We start from the raw sequence: 14,680 nt of genomic DNA, 5'->3' as shown, positions 1-14,680 counted from the left end.
TTTTACTCATATTAGTACCTTAGCTAGGATTAGTATTTGTACAAGGTTCTGCTGGGTTTTAGATGAAGAGTATGAATGTTAAAAGTCTGAATCTTTCTACATTTAATTGGGGCTGATTTGTGCAGTTTGTTATGTTTCTTCTTTAGCAATGTGTCTATTGCAGTTGACAACTCGCTAAGCCCAGCTCACACCCTCATTCAAGGGAGTGACAGAACAGACGGAACCTTCTCAAGGGACTTACTACTGATGAAAATACTGCTCCGCCATGTAAATGTTTTGTACAACTCTCTACCTTTTCCATCTATGTTGTTTAACTGTGTTCTTACAAATATTTTTTGGGTGGAGGAAGTTGCTACAATGGGGACTGTAAGTCCTTAATTATTGTGGTGAGACTAAGTTTCTCGATAAACTGGAGATGGTGAGGATTAATGGCTGCAAGAAAGGTAACTAACTTCTCTCAATCCGGTGTGATGTTCTTCTATCAGCACTTTTTTTAGAACTCTAAAGTCATCAAGACATGTATAGTTTTTGTCTTGTATGTTTTATTACGTCATTTTTCTTCTACAGAGATTGAGATTAATTTGATAGTTGAATTCTAATGTTTGCAGGTGACTCTTCCAATATGATAGGAAGCCAAGTAGCCACCCTCGATGTATCAAGATCTTGGTTTCGGACTATATACCAAGTGTTCCCATCTGTTGGAGCTTGTTGAAGAATAATAAATCCTCAATTGCTGATTTTGATCCAAGGTAAAAAAGTGCTTTTATTTTTTTAAAGTTAAGATATTTAGGTGAAGTTAGTTTTTTTTCTGGGATCTCATTGTAGATTGTTAGGTCTGCTAATTCGCATATTACCAATTCAGTGACTCTTGGTTCCAAATTCGTTTTGGTGGTCATAGTCTTCTTTAGTTATGGTTTGGTTCTAAGCGAGTAAGAATCACTTTCCAATCTTCTCTGTTTTCTCTCTTGTGGTTATGTACCTCTTCACATCTGGAGTTTAGTTAGCTTTGTAGGAATCTGTACTCACATATGAATTCATTTGGCATTTGTTTTCACAGCTATTGATCGATAAGGGGGCCTGTTTTAGCTGCCATGAATTTATTATGCTGACACTCTTTTATTCTTCCACTTACAGTTACTATAAGGTGATCTGCTGATGGTATGAGTGGAGATCNATATTTAGGTGAAGTTAGTTTTTTTTCTGGGATCTCATTGTAGATTGTTAGGTCTGCTAATTCGCATATTACCAATTCAGTGACTCTTGGTTCCAAATTCGTTTTGGTGGTCATAGTCTTCTTTAGTCATGGTTTGGTTCTAAGCGAGTAAGAATCACTTTCCAATCTTCTCTGTTTTCTCTCTTGTGGTTATGTACCTCTTCACATCTGGAGTTTAGTTAGCTTTGTAGGAATCTGTACTCACATATGAATTCATTTGGCATTTGTTTTCACAGCTATTGATCGATAAGGGGGCCTGTTTTAGCTGCCATGAACTTATTATGCTGACACTCTTTTATTCTTCCACTTACAGTTACTATAAGGTGATCTGCTGATGGTATGAGTGGAGATCTACTAGGACTGCTTCGGTTTCTTTATTACTTGGTTTGGTGAAGAAATGTACTTGCCTTCTTTTTCTTTATGACTTGGTGATTCAAGCATTTGTATCTTTTGGGTATTTGATAGAATGATTTTATGTAAAATGTATGTTTTATAAATTTAATGTAATATTTATTTTATTTATGAATCAATTTGCAATTTATATTTTATGCACTATAGGTTTCAAATAATTGAAATATAGAACATAATAATATACATTACAGCAGCATTATCAAAATGAACAAAACAATATTTTACAGCACGAAATGTTTGCTATAAAAACAAACATAATAGCACGAACTAAGCGCTAGTTAATAATATTAAATAGCGGAGTATTAGCGCTATAATAGGTCAATTTATCATAGCGCGTAAAAATTGCTATGGTAGGAGGGGGGTCTACTATAGCTCCTCATTATACAACGTTTTCAAATGCGCTACGAAAGCCCTTTAGTAGCATTTTCCGTGTACTAATAATGTCCATATTTCTTGTAGTGATTGTACCCCCGGAAGACGCCTACCGTTTTTGCACTTATCACAAGGGCAGTGAAACTTACCACCATTATTTTGTGCTAAACGTTGGCTATTTGCAAAAGCCATGAACTCCTCTACCCTGGTGATGAACTCTTCCGTGAAATTTCCCGTCACTTCATCAAGCCTCTTATACATCCACTCATGAAAATGACTATAATTAGAACTTCTCGCCATTATTAAAGACCTCTCACTCTCGTTTTTTTTTTCTCTCGATTTTTTTTTCTCACTCTCGATTTTTTTTCTTACTCTCGATTTTTTTCTTATTAATGCTCTTGCTTGTGGTGTGAATGAAATAAGAAACGAAGGTGTGGTATATATAGAGGTTTTTGGCGACTACTTACCGACTATTTAGCGACCGTGATGTGACTCAAACTAACAGTCGCAAAAAAACAAAGCTTACCAACCCCACAAAAAAACAATTTGGCCGACATGTTTACGACTCGCCTCATTAGTCGGTCAGTAGTCGCCAAATTGCCGACTAACAGATGTAGTCGTATGGTAGTCGCCAAATTAACGACTCGCCGCAGTAGTCCCCATGTAGTCGCCAAATTAGCTACTCTTAAGTGATGATATTACTTTCTTGTCTTTCAGTCGTAAAGTCGTCGCTAATTAACGACTATTGAACCAACTACTCAATTCAGTTGGTAAAAAACGACTAACTTACGACTAATAATGAGCAGTTGTAAATTTGCGGTTACGCAGTCGGTATATAGTCACTAAATTTGGCGACTGCGTGTTTAGTCGCCAATCGTAGTCGTAAATGTCCTGTTTTCTTGTAGTAATTTACATAATAATTGCATTTATCTTTTCTGATGTCAATTGGTGTATTTTGAACTAGTTTAGTTGTCATTTATATAAATATATCCAATTAATCTCCATATATAAATTTATGTATATATATATATATTATGTATTGATGAGTCAAAAACTTCATCAATTTAGCCAAAGATTGTATGCAAAAGTCAATATTCAACCAAATTCATAAATAAAAAAAATCTCCAAAACCGGAGATAAATTGATAATATTGTCTATAATCCCCTACCATTTTCAGAAAAGAAAAATCTCCAAAACCGGAGATAAATACTGAAATGTAATTGACTACCCAAAAAAAAAGAAAAACTAAACCGGTATGATAATCCTGTAAAAAAAGAAAAAAAAACAAGGGCGGCTACTAACGTGCGCATCGGGTATTTATTTATGAGAGAGTAAAGAAGAAAGAAAAGAGTCGTCCTCAAATCCTCATCATAACAAAATTGTTGGGTGTGTGTGTCTGTGTGGACTCTCTACTCCTTCTCCTTCTTCTTTGCAGGTTTTGAGGACAATCGTGTCGGCTGAACCTGTGTCAGACACACCACCACTCTCTTCTCAGTAATTTTTCTCATCTCTCTCTCTCTCTCTTGAGTTTTTTTTTGTTTTTTTTTCATTTTTTAATTATTTAATCTCTTTCTTCGTCTTCATATAGTATAAATTAAATTAACAAACTTTTCTTGTGGTTTCTTCTTCTTTCTCCTCCTCCTCTGGCAATTACAGTTGCAAAGTCTTCGTCTTTCGTCTCCCTCTTCCAGAGAGAGATACATCGATCATTAACAGAAAAGGGGAAAGGATTCAATTTTGCCCCCTTTTTTGATTCTCTGCTACACACAAATCACCAAACGAAAATCGAGAATGGGTTCGTTTCCTTGTCTCTGTTTCTGTTTATATGTTCCATTTTGATTCTTGATTTTTTTATCCGAATTCGTCTCTGATGATTAGTTTCCAGAACTGGGTTTTGTTCAATTTTAGGTCTTTTCTTGTTTTTGCTTCGTTTTTTTTTTTTGCTCTTTCTAGGGTTTTATAGTCTCTGTTTTGTTCCTTTTGAAAGGGGTCTTTGTTTTGTGATTCAATCTATTGGGTTTTGGATTAGTTGTGTTGATGATATCAGTTTTTTTGTTTTGTTTCTCAGATGTTTGTTTGAGCTATTCATATAATATGGATGATGAGATTGCAAAGTTCATCAAAAGAGTGAATCCACCAAGGTAACTTGACTTTGTTCTTCTTCTTCCATAAGTTATGATCTATCTTTTCAATTTTAGGCTGAGTTTCCATTTGATTATCATTTTTTAGGGTTGTGATCGATAATGAAGTTTGCAAGGATGTCACTGTCATTAAGGTAATCAAAATTTATCACCGGGTTAGGTTTTGATTTGAGTAGAATGGAAGAAATGAAGTATAAACATTTGTTATAGGTGGATAGTGCGAATAAACATGGAATACTTCTGGAGGTTGTTCAAGTTTTGACTGAGCTTAATCTCACCATTAAGAAAGCTTATATCTCCTCTGATGGTGGCTGGTTCATGGATGTTTTCAATGTTACTGATCATGAAGGGAACAAAGTCACCGATGATATGGTTCTTGAATATATTCGTACAGTAAGTAATAGCGATCGTTTGCTTGTTTTATATTTGTTAGTTTTGATGATATGGTTATTAACTCTTTTGTGTTGTGTGATTGTTGGCAGTCTCTTGGCCCTGATGAGTCTTCTTGCTTCAGTCCATCAATGAGATCATCTATTGGTGTCAAACAATCTGTCGACTTCACTGTGATTGAGCTTACAGGAACTGACAGACCTGGTTTGTTGTCGGAGCTTTGCGCTGTTCTGATGGATCTGCAGTGCAATGTGGTAAACGCTGAGATATGGACGCATAGAGCAAAAGCAGCAGCGGTTTTGCAAGTAACCGATGAAGAAACATGCTCTGCAATCACTGATCCAGAGAGGTTATCCAAAATCAGGAAACTTCTTGGTTATGTGCTTACAGGTGGATGCAGTGGCAGAAGATTCCGTGAACCTAAAACCACGGTTTCTTCTTCTCTCAATGAAACTCACACGGACCGTAAGCTTCATCAACTGATGTTTGCGGATAGAGATTACGATGAGTGGGAGAATAATGTTGATGATGGGGATAAATGTGGGAGAGTTGTGCCAGATGTGGATGTCTCCAACTTGCATGATTTGGATTACTCAATTGTGATGATCAAATGTAAAGATAGACCAAAGCTTCTTTTCGATACCGTCTTTACTTTGACGGATATGAAATATGTGGTTTCACATGCCAGCATTGATGCTGAAGGCCCCGAAGCTTATCAGGTACATATACATCTCTGCAAAATGTGCTTAAGCTCTGTATTTTAATTGAACACAAGTTAGTCTTTTATACTGTTATCTGAATTCTCGGGTTTTTGTAGGAATACTACATAAGACATACGGATGGATCTCCTGTCAAATCCGAGGCAGAAAGACAGCGAGTGATCAAATGTCTAAAAGCAGCAATCCAAAGAAGAGTCTCTGAGGTAAAAAACTAATGTAATTAATTTACTTTATGGATAATCATAAGAACATTGTTTGTTGTGGCTTAACGTTTAGGTTCTTATCATATGTTTTCAGGGCTTGAAGCTTGAGCTTTGCACTTCAGATAGAGTAGGATTACTCTCAGATGTGACTCGGATATTCCGTGAAAACAGTCTTACAGTAACAAGAGCCGAAGTGAAGACAAAAGGAGACAAAGCTCTCAACACGTTCTATGTTAGAGACGCTTCTGGCTACCAAGTTGATGCTAAGACCATAGAATCCATTAGACAAGTCATTGGTCAGACGATACTTCAAGTGAAAGGCGGAAACACAGATGCCAAATCTAGTCCTCAAGATTCCCCAACAGGGTTTCTTTTCGGGGTATTCAAGTCGAGATCTTTCGTCAACTTCGGGTTGATCAGATCGTAATCCACGAAGGAGGGAACTGTTTCCTCTAATTGTAAATGACCATAAGTACATTGTGTGAATATGTAGATAAAAAAAAGCTTTTAGGACAGTAAAGTTTAGAATTCTTTTACAGGGTTTATTACATAGTATAGAATCTTGTGTAGGAAGGATTTGGTTTTATATTTGTGGATGTATATAAATTGGATTCTTCTTTACTTGTTACCTGTCACTTTCCAATCGCTGGTTTGGTAAATCTCATTAGATTTCATTTGACTGGTCCAGTTGAAACATCTTTTTCATAAGGTGATAGATATTTTTTTGGAAACTGCTCATAATTGAAGTAAGTAGTACTAATCTTTAATAAAATAATTGGGTCATGTATTATATAATGCACACTTTTGCATAAAGTCATAAATACAAATGGGTCGTGATCCTTGTTGATTGGTGTGCCACATCTTTGACCATGACTGTTGCCATGTGTCACATGTTGTATCCATAAGTTTCACTATCGTTATATTCTTTTATTAATATGAATCATAATTGAGAAAAACTTGCACCCACGAAGAGTACGAGTATTTGTTTTTGTGTATAATATAATGATTTGTTGTGATGTGTCTATTGCTCTCATCACGATCGTTTACAATCTAATAGTATTGGACGGCAATATTGATCTAGTTTCGTATAAAAATAATCCCACAATGTTTCCACAGGCCCCGACAGAAACTAAAAGACATCACATCTGAAAGGGCTTTTACAGACTGAGCCAAACAAAAGCAGAAAATTCAGATAAGAGACAAAAGAGACAAACAATAAATAAAAGTTATAATCCAATTTTAATAAAGAAAGAATAGAGAGTTTCAGTTTTTTTCAAACACCAGTTTATGTTTTAATATGTTTATATAAACTTTTAAATCAGTTTTACAAGGCACAAAAGAGCGAGACAGACCAATCTCAGATTCTCAACCTATCATTCACGTACTAATATTATTGTCCCAATATGTATCCTAGATTCCTCCTAGTTGACATGCACGTACCAATATTACTGTCCTCATGAGTAGGTTTTAGACTTGTAGTTGAGGTTTTTTAGGTGAAACATAAGTTCCCAGGATTTCTGTTTTTTTTTTTTTTGCAATTTTTAAAAATTATACGTCATATCATTATAACATCATCATCATGTTATCATAATACATCATGGCATCATCACATACAGAAACAAACAAAAAAGGACAAACTTCTCGTAAAGTTTCATCTTTTATCATTGAATGCAAATATAATTAAATTCATTGCCTTGCGGAATAATAATTAATAAACCAAATACGTTAAAATTTGTCTCAATTCCCCATCGAAATTTATGTATGAAGCATTTTATCCAAAAAAGTAATATCCATATTCGTCCTTAGTAAATTGTAGTACTACACACTCGTAATTTAAGATCTCCTCCTAGTAAATTGCACTGAAGTTTTAATTCATTCATCTTCTTAAAAACCGTCTGCCATCACATCCACAACTATAAAAATCACATGTAACAGTAACACTCACTCCCTCTCCAAAAGTAAAATAAAATCTGAAAATTGTGACAATCAAATACAGAATCTATCAAAATGGGCTACAAAGAACACATGTTGACATTTCTTCAAATCGGGGTGGCGGTCATAGGTTTCGTCGGAACTGTTGTCGGTTTCTTCTCCGGAATGGGCTCTGGCCTTGAGAGGAAGACCATGAAGGCACCAGGAAAGGATGCTCGAATTTTCAGGGATGTTTTCGAAAGCAACCCGAAAGGCTATTTTCGAAACCTGCGTAACAAATGAGTAATTTTAGTATGTAGCCATTAATATTTATGGGTTTCTATTTTATGATTATGATTAAATAAGAAGAAGAATAACAATACTAGCTAGGTTTCATGTGATATGTCATATGTACCGTGTTATGATTGTTTTGTTTTAATAAAAGCTTATCTTTTTACTCATTTTGTTGCTCAATATTCATTGATCGTGAGTTTTTACTATATATTGTGATATATAGTCACTCTGAGGTTTATATAGATTCATCTCCAATTTTGATTAAGAAATACAAAAAGATACAATTTGACCAATTACGTACGGGGGAAGAGGAAGAGAGTACGTGTTGGTGACAGTGGTAATCAGATTTTATATATGATGGAAGGCAAAATCTAGCTATAACAAAATGCTCGATTTGAAAAGTGGATTGAACGTAACATATCACATAATAAAGCAATGTTACTTATATATGTATTGGACTCTATAAGTGGTGTCTTAAAATAAATAGGAGTATGAACTTTATTTTCCTAATACTAAGACTATAACTAAGACTATAAAAGCAAAGCCATTGGTTATCCTGTAGTGGGTGTCAAACTAATAAAAAACCAAAAAATAATAAAAAAATGATGGAAGAGTCTCTGCCGAGATTTGTAGAGACACCATCAGATATTCTTCTTACCAAATGTCATAACTTGACTAGTTGATTTTAAAAAAACAAATAAATTTTAAATTAAATAATATTATGATATTAAAATATTATTTTAGAATCCATTTTGAGGGGTTGACCGATAAAGATGTTTTAAGAGCATTTCCATAGGTATAATCGATGGGATGTCTTTTATATTTTAAATAATAAAACAAAATAAAAATAAAGTTTTAATTGTAAAAATACACAGATCTGTGTCTCTGCACTGATGAGTTTAGATACTCAGAGACACTAGATGTGGCATTAATCTAGTGGTTACTCTTTATTTTGTTTTATTTTATTTTATTTTCTTTTTCTTTTCTTTCGGTTGCTTCCCTCTCTCTCTCGATATCACTGAAACGAAGAAAGTTGAATCGATTTATCCAAATCGTCGAAATCAGAACAATAGAAGATTTGATTCCAGATCAAAAAGATCTCTCATCGTCATCATCCAAATCGACGTAATCAAAACAATTGAAGTTTTGATCAGTTTCCAGATCAGATAGATCTCTCGTCGTCTTCTTTTTCCTGAGATTTTTCCTTCTTGGTTTCACGAAACCTTGTATCAGGTATGGATCTCGATGTTCTAGTTTTAAAGTTTTTGTGGGACTATCTTTATTTGTTGTAAGATCTGTCTTTTAGTATTGGTGAATTTTGATTTTGTCGATTTGGATAAGTCGATTCATGTTTCTTCGTTTATGGTAGATTTGATGTCTATGTTCGTTTATGGTAGATTTGGGTATGTCTGTTCTAAGATGATATGAGGATTTAATTCTCTCTATTTGTTTTGTTTTATTGTTGGACGAGGAGAAGATGGATCCAATAAATGAGTCTCGGTTCGAATTTGATGTTTTCACTAAACACATTGAACCTTTTGAGTCAGTGTCTCGTGAAAAAGAAGATGAAAACTTTTCGAAAGAGTAGTATTGAATACAAGCAATGGCGGCGACAAGTGAGAAACAGAACAGCACAAAGCCTCCTCCTTCTTTTTCCCCTCTGCGCAATTCCAAGTTTTTTCAGGTACACAATCTTTATAAAATAAACTTCTGTAAAGATTTCAATTTTGCTGGCCTACTGATATGTATATATTTTACACTCTTTCATCATGCATTTCTCATTCATTCTCTTCTCTTAACTCATTGTTTTGCATTGTTTTTCGTCTCTTTTGCATAATATGCATATTTAGGTAGTCTTCGCATTGGTTTTGCATGCATCTTGCATATTGGTGTTATTTCAGGTGTTTTAGGAGATGTCCAAACCATCAAGAGCAAACAGAGAGCAGGAGGGCAGCCCAGCGACTCGATTTACACTACCCATCGCGACCCAACCTTCCAAGTCTTTGATCGAGTCGAGTGAAGATTTGACTTTGGGATTCAGCCTTTGACGAATTCATCAATGTTGTAGAGAATTGAGTCATGTTTCCAATGCCATTGATTTCAAGCCGTTTTAGTGGATGCACGTACGTTCTGAATTCCGACTCGACCCACACACAAAGAAGAGCTCCCACTCGATCGGACATGTCAGCAGCGACTCGACCAAGACGTCCTAGGAGGGCTCCTGAGCACCCTCTAGACGCGACTCGATCAGCAGCTCCCAGACAACACATTTCAAGCTGCCTCTCGATCGATGTTTCCAAGCTGCCTATCGATCGATGTTTTCAAGCTGCCTATCGATCGATGTTTTCAAGCTGCCTCTCGATCAACGATCTCAAGCTGCCATTCGATCAAATTTCCCAGACTCCCACTCGATCGACACTCTCACGATGCGACTCGATCGACGCTCTTAAACTGACGTCTTGGATTTGTTCTGAAGACGCGTCCGAGAAGGGTTTCCGAACCGACGTTCTATATTGTCGTTTTATGTTTTAGAGATTTCCATGTTTTACTATAAATATGTTTTGTGAAGTTTTTACTCAGACATCTTATCTTTTATCTCGTTTTTTTTCCTTAAGGTTTACCTAGCCACCAAAAACGCTTGAGACTTTGTAATCCAGATAGCTTTGATTTTATTGAGTTTTTGCATTTTATTTCTTCTACAAAGTTGTTCATTTCATTTTTGTCTATCTGATGATGCTTGATTCAACATTTTCTGAGATTGTATCCTTGATGATGATTTATAGATCCGAGTAGTGTGATAGTTCTTGAGGATGAGATAGATTAGGTGGAAGATCTTAGTATGTAGGGTGTTTAAGTTTAGATTCGTGTGATTCCCTTCTGGACTAGAGTTAGAAATACTAGTTTCTCTCAGATCAATTGGAACTATGTCTTAGACATTTCGACACCCAAAAGGTGTTCGATGAAATGTCTGACCAACTAGTGCCAGAGACTTATATTCCTAGTCTAAGAGATTAGTTGTCTAGGGTGTTTGTTGACGTGAATGAACTTGTTTGTCATGCCTGCTTGATCATGTTTCTCTAGCGAGAGCTAGGTTTGGAAGTGTTTGAGTTTGAGTAGCTTCTGTCAAGAGATTGGATTAGCTAAGTCGTGATGTTCATTGTTTAGGGATAGCTTGCTTGTGGCATGTTAAACACTATGTAGATTAAGAGACTCCACCGACATCAATTACTCCCATCCTTAGGAATTCTATCTTATCTGATTGTTTCTGCATCTTTAAGCTTGTTCTTTATTTCTGTTCCAATAGCTTGCTCATTTGTCTCTGCTCGTTTAGCTTATTTTTGCTCTCTTAAGTTATTGCATTTTAGCTCTTGTTTTGCAAACTCGTTTTGTTCTTGCATCTCGTTCACTCTAGGTTGTTAGACAAAAACTCATTTTGAATCTGGCTTAACTTGTGACTGCTTGATTGCATCTCGATTGTTAGTAAAGTTTCCCATTTGGATTGACACCTTCTGTACTAACACTGCATAAGGTTAATTGAGACCTGCTAGGAGACACAAAAATCCTAGTATCACCTACATTGTGGGAGGAGTCTAGATCATTCTAGTTTTTTTACAGAATCAGATCTTGTGAAGGTTTTATTAGTTTGATCTGATTGGCTGTGATTAAAGGACTCTTATATAAGGTATATATGAGTTTAAAAGTTGCTTACTTTTGTTGTTGTTGTTTTGTCTAGTCCAAAATGAGGATCTTGATTTCTCAAGTCCAATATATAGATGTTACAGAGCCTTTGTTGATCGAGGTTGATAGGATTTATCATCTTGCTTGTCCTGCCTCTCCTATCTTTTGTGTAAGATATATTGTTCTTATGTCGCTTTAGTGATATATCATGGTTTTTAGGTGTTTTTAGCCATGATATAAGTCTTATTTATAGAGTTTTTTTGGGTATTTTTAGAGTCTTTATAGGATTTAGCATGGATGAGAGCATAATGGAGCTAAATAAGAAGATTTGGAGCATAATCAAGCATTGAGCCTGAGTTACGAAGTTGGAAGACAAGTTCAGACATAAGCATCGGTCGATGCAAGTGATGGTGTCGATCAATGCATAATCTAACAGAAGAATCTGAAGTTTTCTCACAAGTTTTGAAGATTTACAGAATCACTCCAAAATTTTCCATATTTGCATCATTAGTCCCCATTCGTGTTTTAGGAATATATATATAGGATTTTTATGGTCATTGTTTAGACCTAAGCTTTATTTTTCCCTGCAATCTTTTGAGAGAAAACCCTGAGAGATTTTTAGAGAGTCTTTGGAGAGAAGAATCAAGACTCCTTCGAGAGAAGATTCAGAACTCCTTTTCTTCTTCCTTTAATCTCTTAATGCTATCTATTTTATTCATGATTTGTGTTCTTATAATTATGTCTGAGTAGATCTGCTTGTTAGGTTTAGAGTTTCTCATTAGGGATTTCATGGATTGTTATATTGATTGATTGTTTGGATTCATTATCTTTCTTGTTCTTCACTATAGGTTGTTTTTAATGCTAGATCTTTGATTAGTCATCTGGATTTAAATCTTAGGATTATTAATTGATATGATAATATAATTGATTTTCCTGACAAAAACCTTTGGTGAGCAAAATTACTTCTTGCAAAGAGATTTGATTTAGTAATTTTGTGAACTTATCTATACTTGATTTTATTGCTGGTTTTTAACTTGAATTTTGCAAAGAAATTTGGATTTTTGGGTTTTAAAACTTAGATAATATTTGCAGTGAGAACTGATTTATTTTACAATTATGTTTAGAGTTCTAGAATAGTGCTTAATTATTGAATCCTGCTTGCTTAATTAATTGATTTGATTTTCCATGATTTCCTGAAAATTTCCCTAGACCTTGCGTTTTTAATTCCTGAATTTACTTCTCTTTTATTTTCTGTTTAATCTTGCAATTTAATTACAATATTTCTGTTTAGCGTAATTAAAAGATTATTAAATCTATTGTGTGAATTTAGAGTCTTTGTGGATTCGATCCCTAAGTACTACAATTGATCTCTTAATTTGAGAAAGTAACTCAGGGTTAAATTTGAGCATATCAACAGGTTCCAACTCTTTTGATTCACCATTAGATTAAAGTCTTTGATTTTGTCTAAATTTTTCTTTTCTTATTTTACTCACACGCTTTTGTTAAGCTTACAAACCAAGAGTTAGGACAACTAGAGTGTGAAAACACAAAAGCAGCCAAGTCAGTGAAGATGGTCAAAACACTCATATTGAGACATGATGAGGCTGGAGTTTTGAGAGATCAAAAGGGCAATCTGCGCAACGAACAAGGCCAGAAACTTGATGCTGAAGGACGAGTTATTCAGGAAGAACTCGTCGTGGTTGAGGATGATGAACGTGGCGTCGAGCGACGCAACGATGGCATCGATCGACGCAACCAAGAAGGCATCAACCGACACAACATTGGCGTCGATCGACGCAATGCCAGAGCTGGTGCGAATGGTGCGGATTTTGATGGTAACGACCAGCATAACCCTCAGGGCAGAAGGGATAACAATGGAGTGCTTGTCAAGACTCTTGCGGACTTCAACATACTAGACTTGTTCTATGAGAATCGCTCCGCAATTGTCCCTCCTCCATTCCCCAGGAATGATTTTAAGCTGAAGCCTGCCTACTTTGCTCTTGTTGGACAAAGGCCATTCCATAACCTGCCACATGAGAAGCCTCTAGACCATATTGAGCATTTTGAGGATATAGTCACAAGCATAAAATCTAATGGAGTTGCAGAGGACTATCTCTATTGCAAAATCTTCCCCTACTCTCTTGTTGGGGAAGCCTCTCATTGGCTAAGGCAACTCAAACCAGGATCTCTGACGACCTGGAATGACATCAAGGTGGAATACTTGAACTACTTCTATGATGATGCAATGTCTGATGAGCTGCGGATTAAGCTTTCCACCTTTAGACAAGGACCTGTTGAATCTTACAAAGCTGCTTGGGTGAGGTTCAAAGCATATCAAAGAGACTGTCCACATCATGGGTTCTCAGAGGTGCAATTGATCAGCATCTTCTTTAGCGGTATTGACTGGAGGTATCAGATGGCTTTGGATGCTGCTAGTGATGGGAACTTCAAGACAATGTACCCGGATGAAGCTGAACAGTTGATAAAAATGCTAGCCTCAAGCAACAGTACCAAGAATGCAGACTTAGAGCGGAAAAGAGCACATGAAGGCAATGGTTCAAATCAGTTTGCTGCGGAGAATGCTAAGTTGGATACAGTCCACAATCTTCTTGTGGGAAAGAAGTCTGCCCATTTTGCTGAAGATGTTGAGACTTTTGAGCCAAAGCCAGAGATTACCAAAGAAGATGTCAACTATGTGTATGGAGCTGGGTATCAGGCACAGAAATTTGGCAATCAGCAAGGCAACAGACCTTTAGTGGGAACTTTTCAGGCTACACTCCTAAGCCGGATTACCAGGAGCAACAACAGAACAAAGGTTTTACAAGGACTTATGGTTCTTCTTCTTACCAACCCCTCTCTCCACCCAATTCAGAGAGCAAGATGGAATCAATGATTGAGCAGATTCTTCAAGGTCGTTAATAGTAGACTTCAATGGGAATATTGATTCTGTATACACTGAGCTGACTGGGAAGTTTTATGCATTAAACACTCATGTTAAGAAGCTGGAGAATCAAGTGATTCAGACTGTTAGGTCTGTTAAAAGACAAGAGGAACTTCTTTCTAGAAGAACATAGTCAAAACCCCAAGCATGCTTGTAATGTGATTTTGGTGAAGGAAGGAGACAAAGATACGTTAGTGGAGCCAGCATCGATCGACGCCATCACAATGCATCGATCGATGCAGTCACCATCCATCGAGGAAAACTCACTCCAGAATGAGAGCATCGATCGACACAACATTAGCATCGATCGACACCCCCTGCAAACAGCTTCGGTTTCTCTTCCAGTTCCACCAATCGATTCAGAAAAAGCTTATAAGCCTAAGGTCCCTTTTCCTAAGCCTAGGAGG

The 14,680-nt window shown here is 36.2% G+C and overlaps 1 protein-coding gene and 1 long non-coding RNA gene across 2 annotated transcripts; both read left to right on the top strand.

Annotated features, from left to right (window-relative positions):
* LOC109132575 lies at positions 408–905 on the top strand. The gene is made up of 3 exons (XR_002037597.1): positions 408–443; positions 609–749; positions 863–905. It is a non-coding gene; the product is annotated as an uncharacterized LOC109132575 (long non-coding RNA).
* On the top strand, positions 3,341–6,077 carry LOC104779692 (ACT domain-containing protein ACR5-like). The gene is made up of 8 exons (XM_010504093.2): positions 3,341–3,490; positions 3,653–3,791; positions 4,065–4,137; positions 4,226–4,271; positions 4,348–4,530; positions 4,620–5,246; positions 5,345–5,449; positions 5,544–6,077. Exons 2-8 carry the CDS (start codon positions 3,788–3,790, stop codon positions 5,874–5,876), a joined length of 1,371 nt encoding a protein of 456 aa, XP_010502395.1. The 5' UTR covers positions 3,341–3,490; positions 3,653–3,787; the 3' UTR covers positions 5,877–6,077.

The sequence above is a fragment of the Camelina sativa genome, chromosome 4 (assembly GCF_000633955.1).
Source record: "Camelina sativa cultivar DH55 chromosome 4, Cs, whole genome shotgun sequence".
Classification (NCBI taxonomy): Eukaryota; Viridiplantae; Streptophyta; class Magnoliopsida; order Brassicales; family Brassicaceae; genus Camelina; species Camelina sativa.
This window is presented reverse-complemented; position numbering and strand designations above follow the sequence as displayed.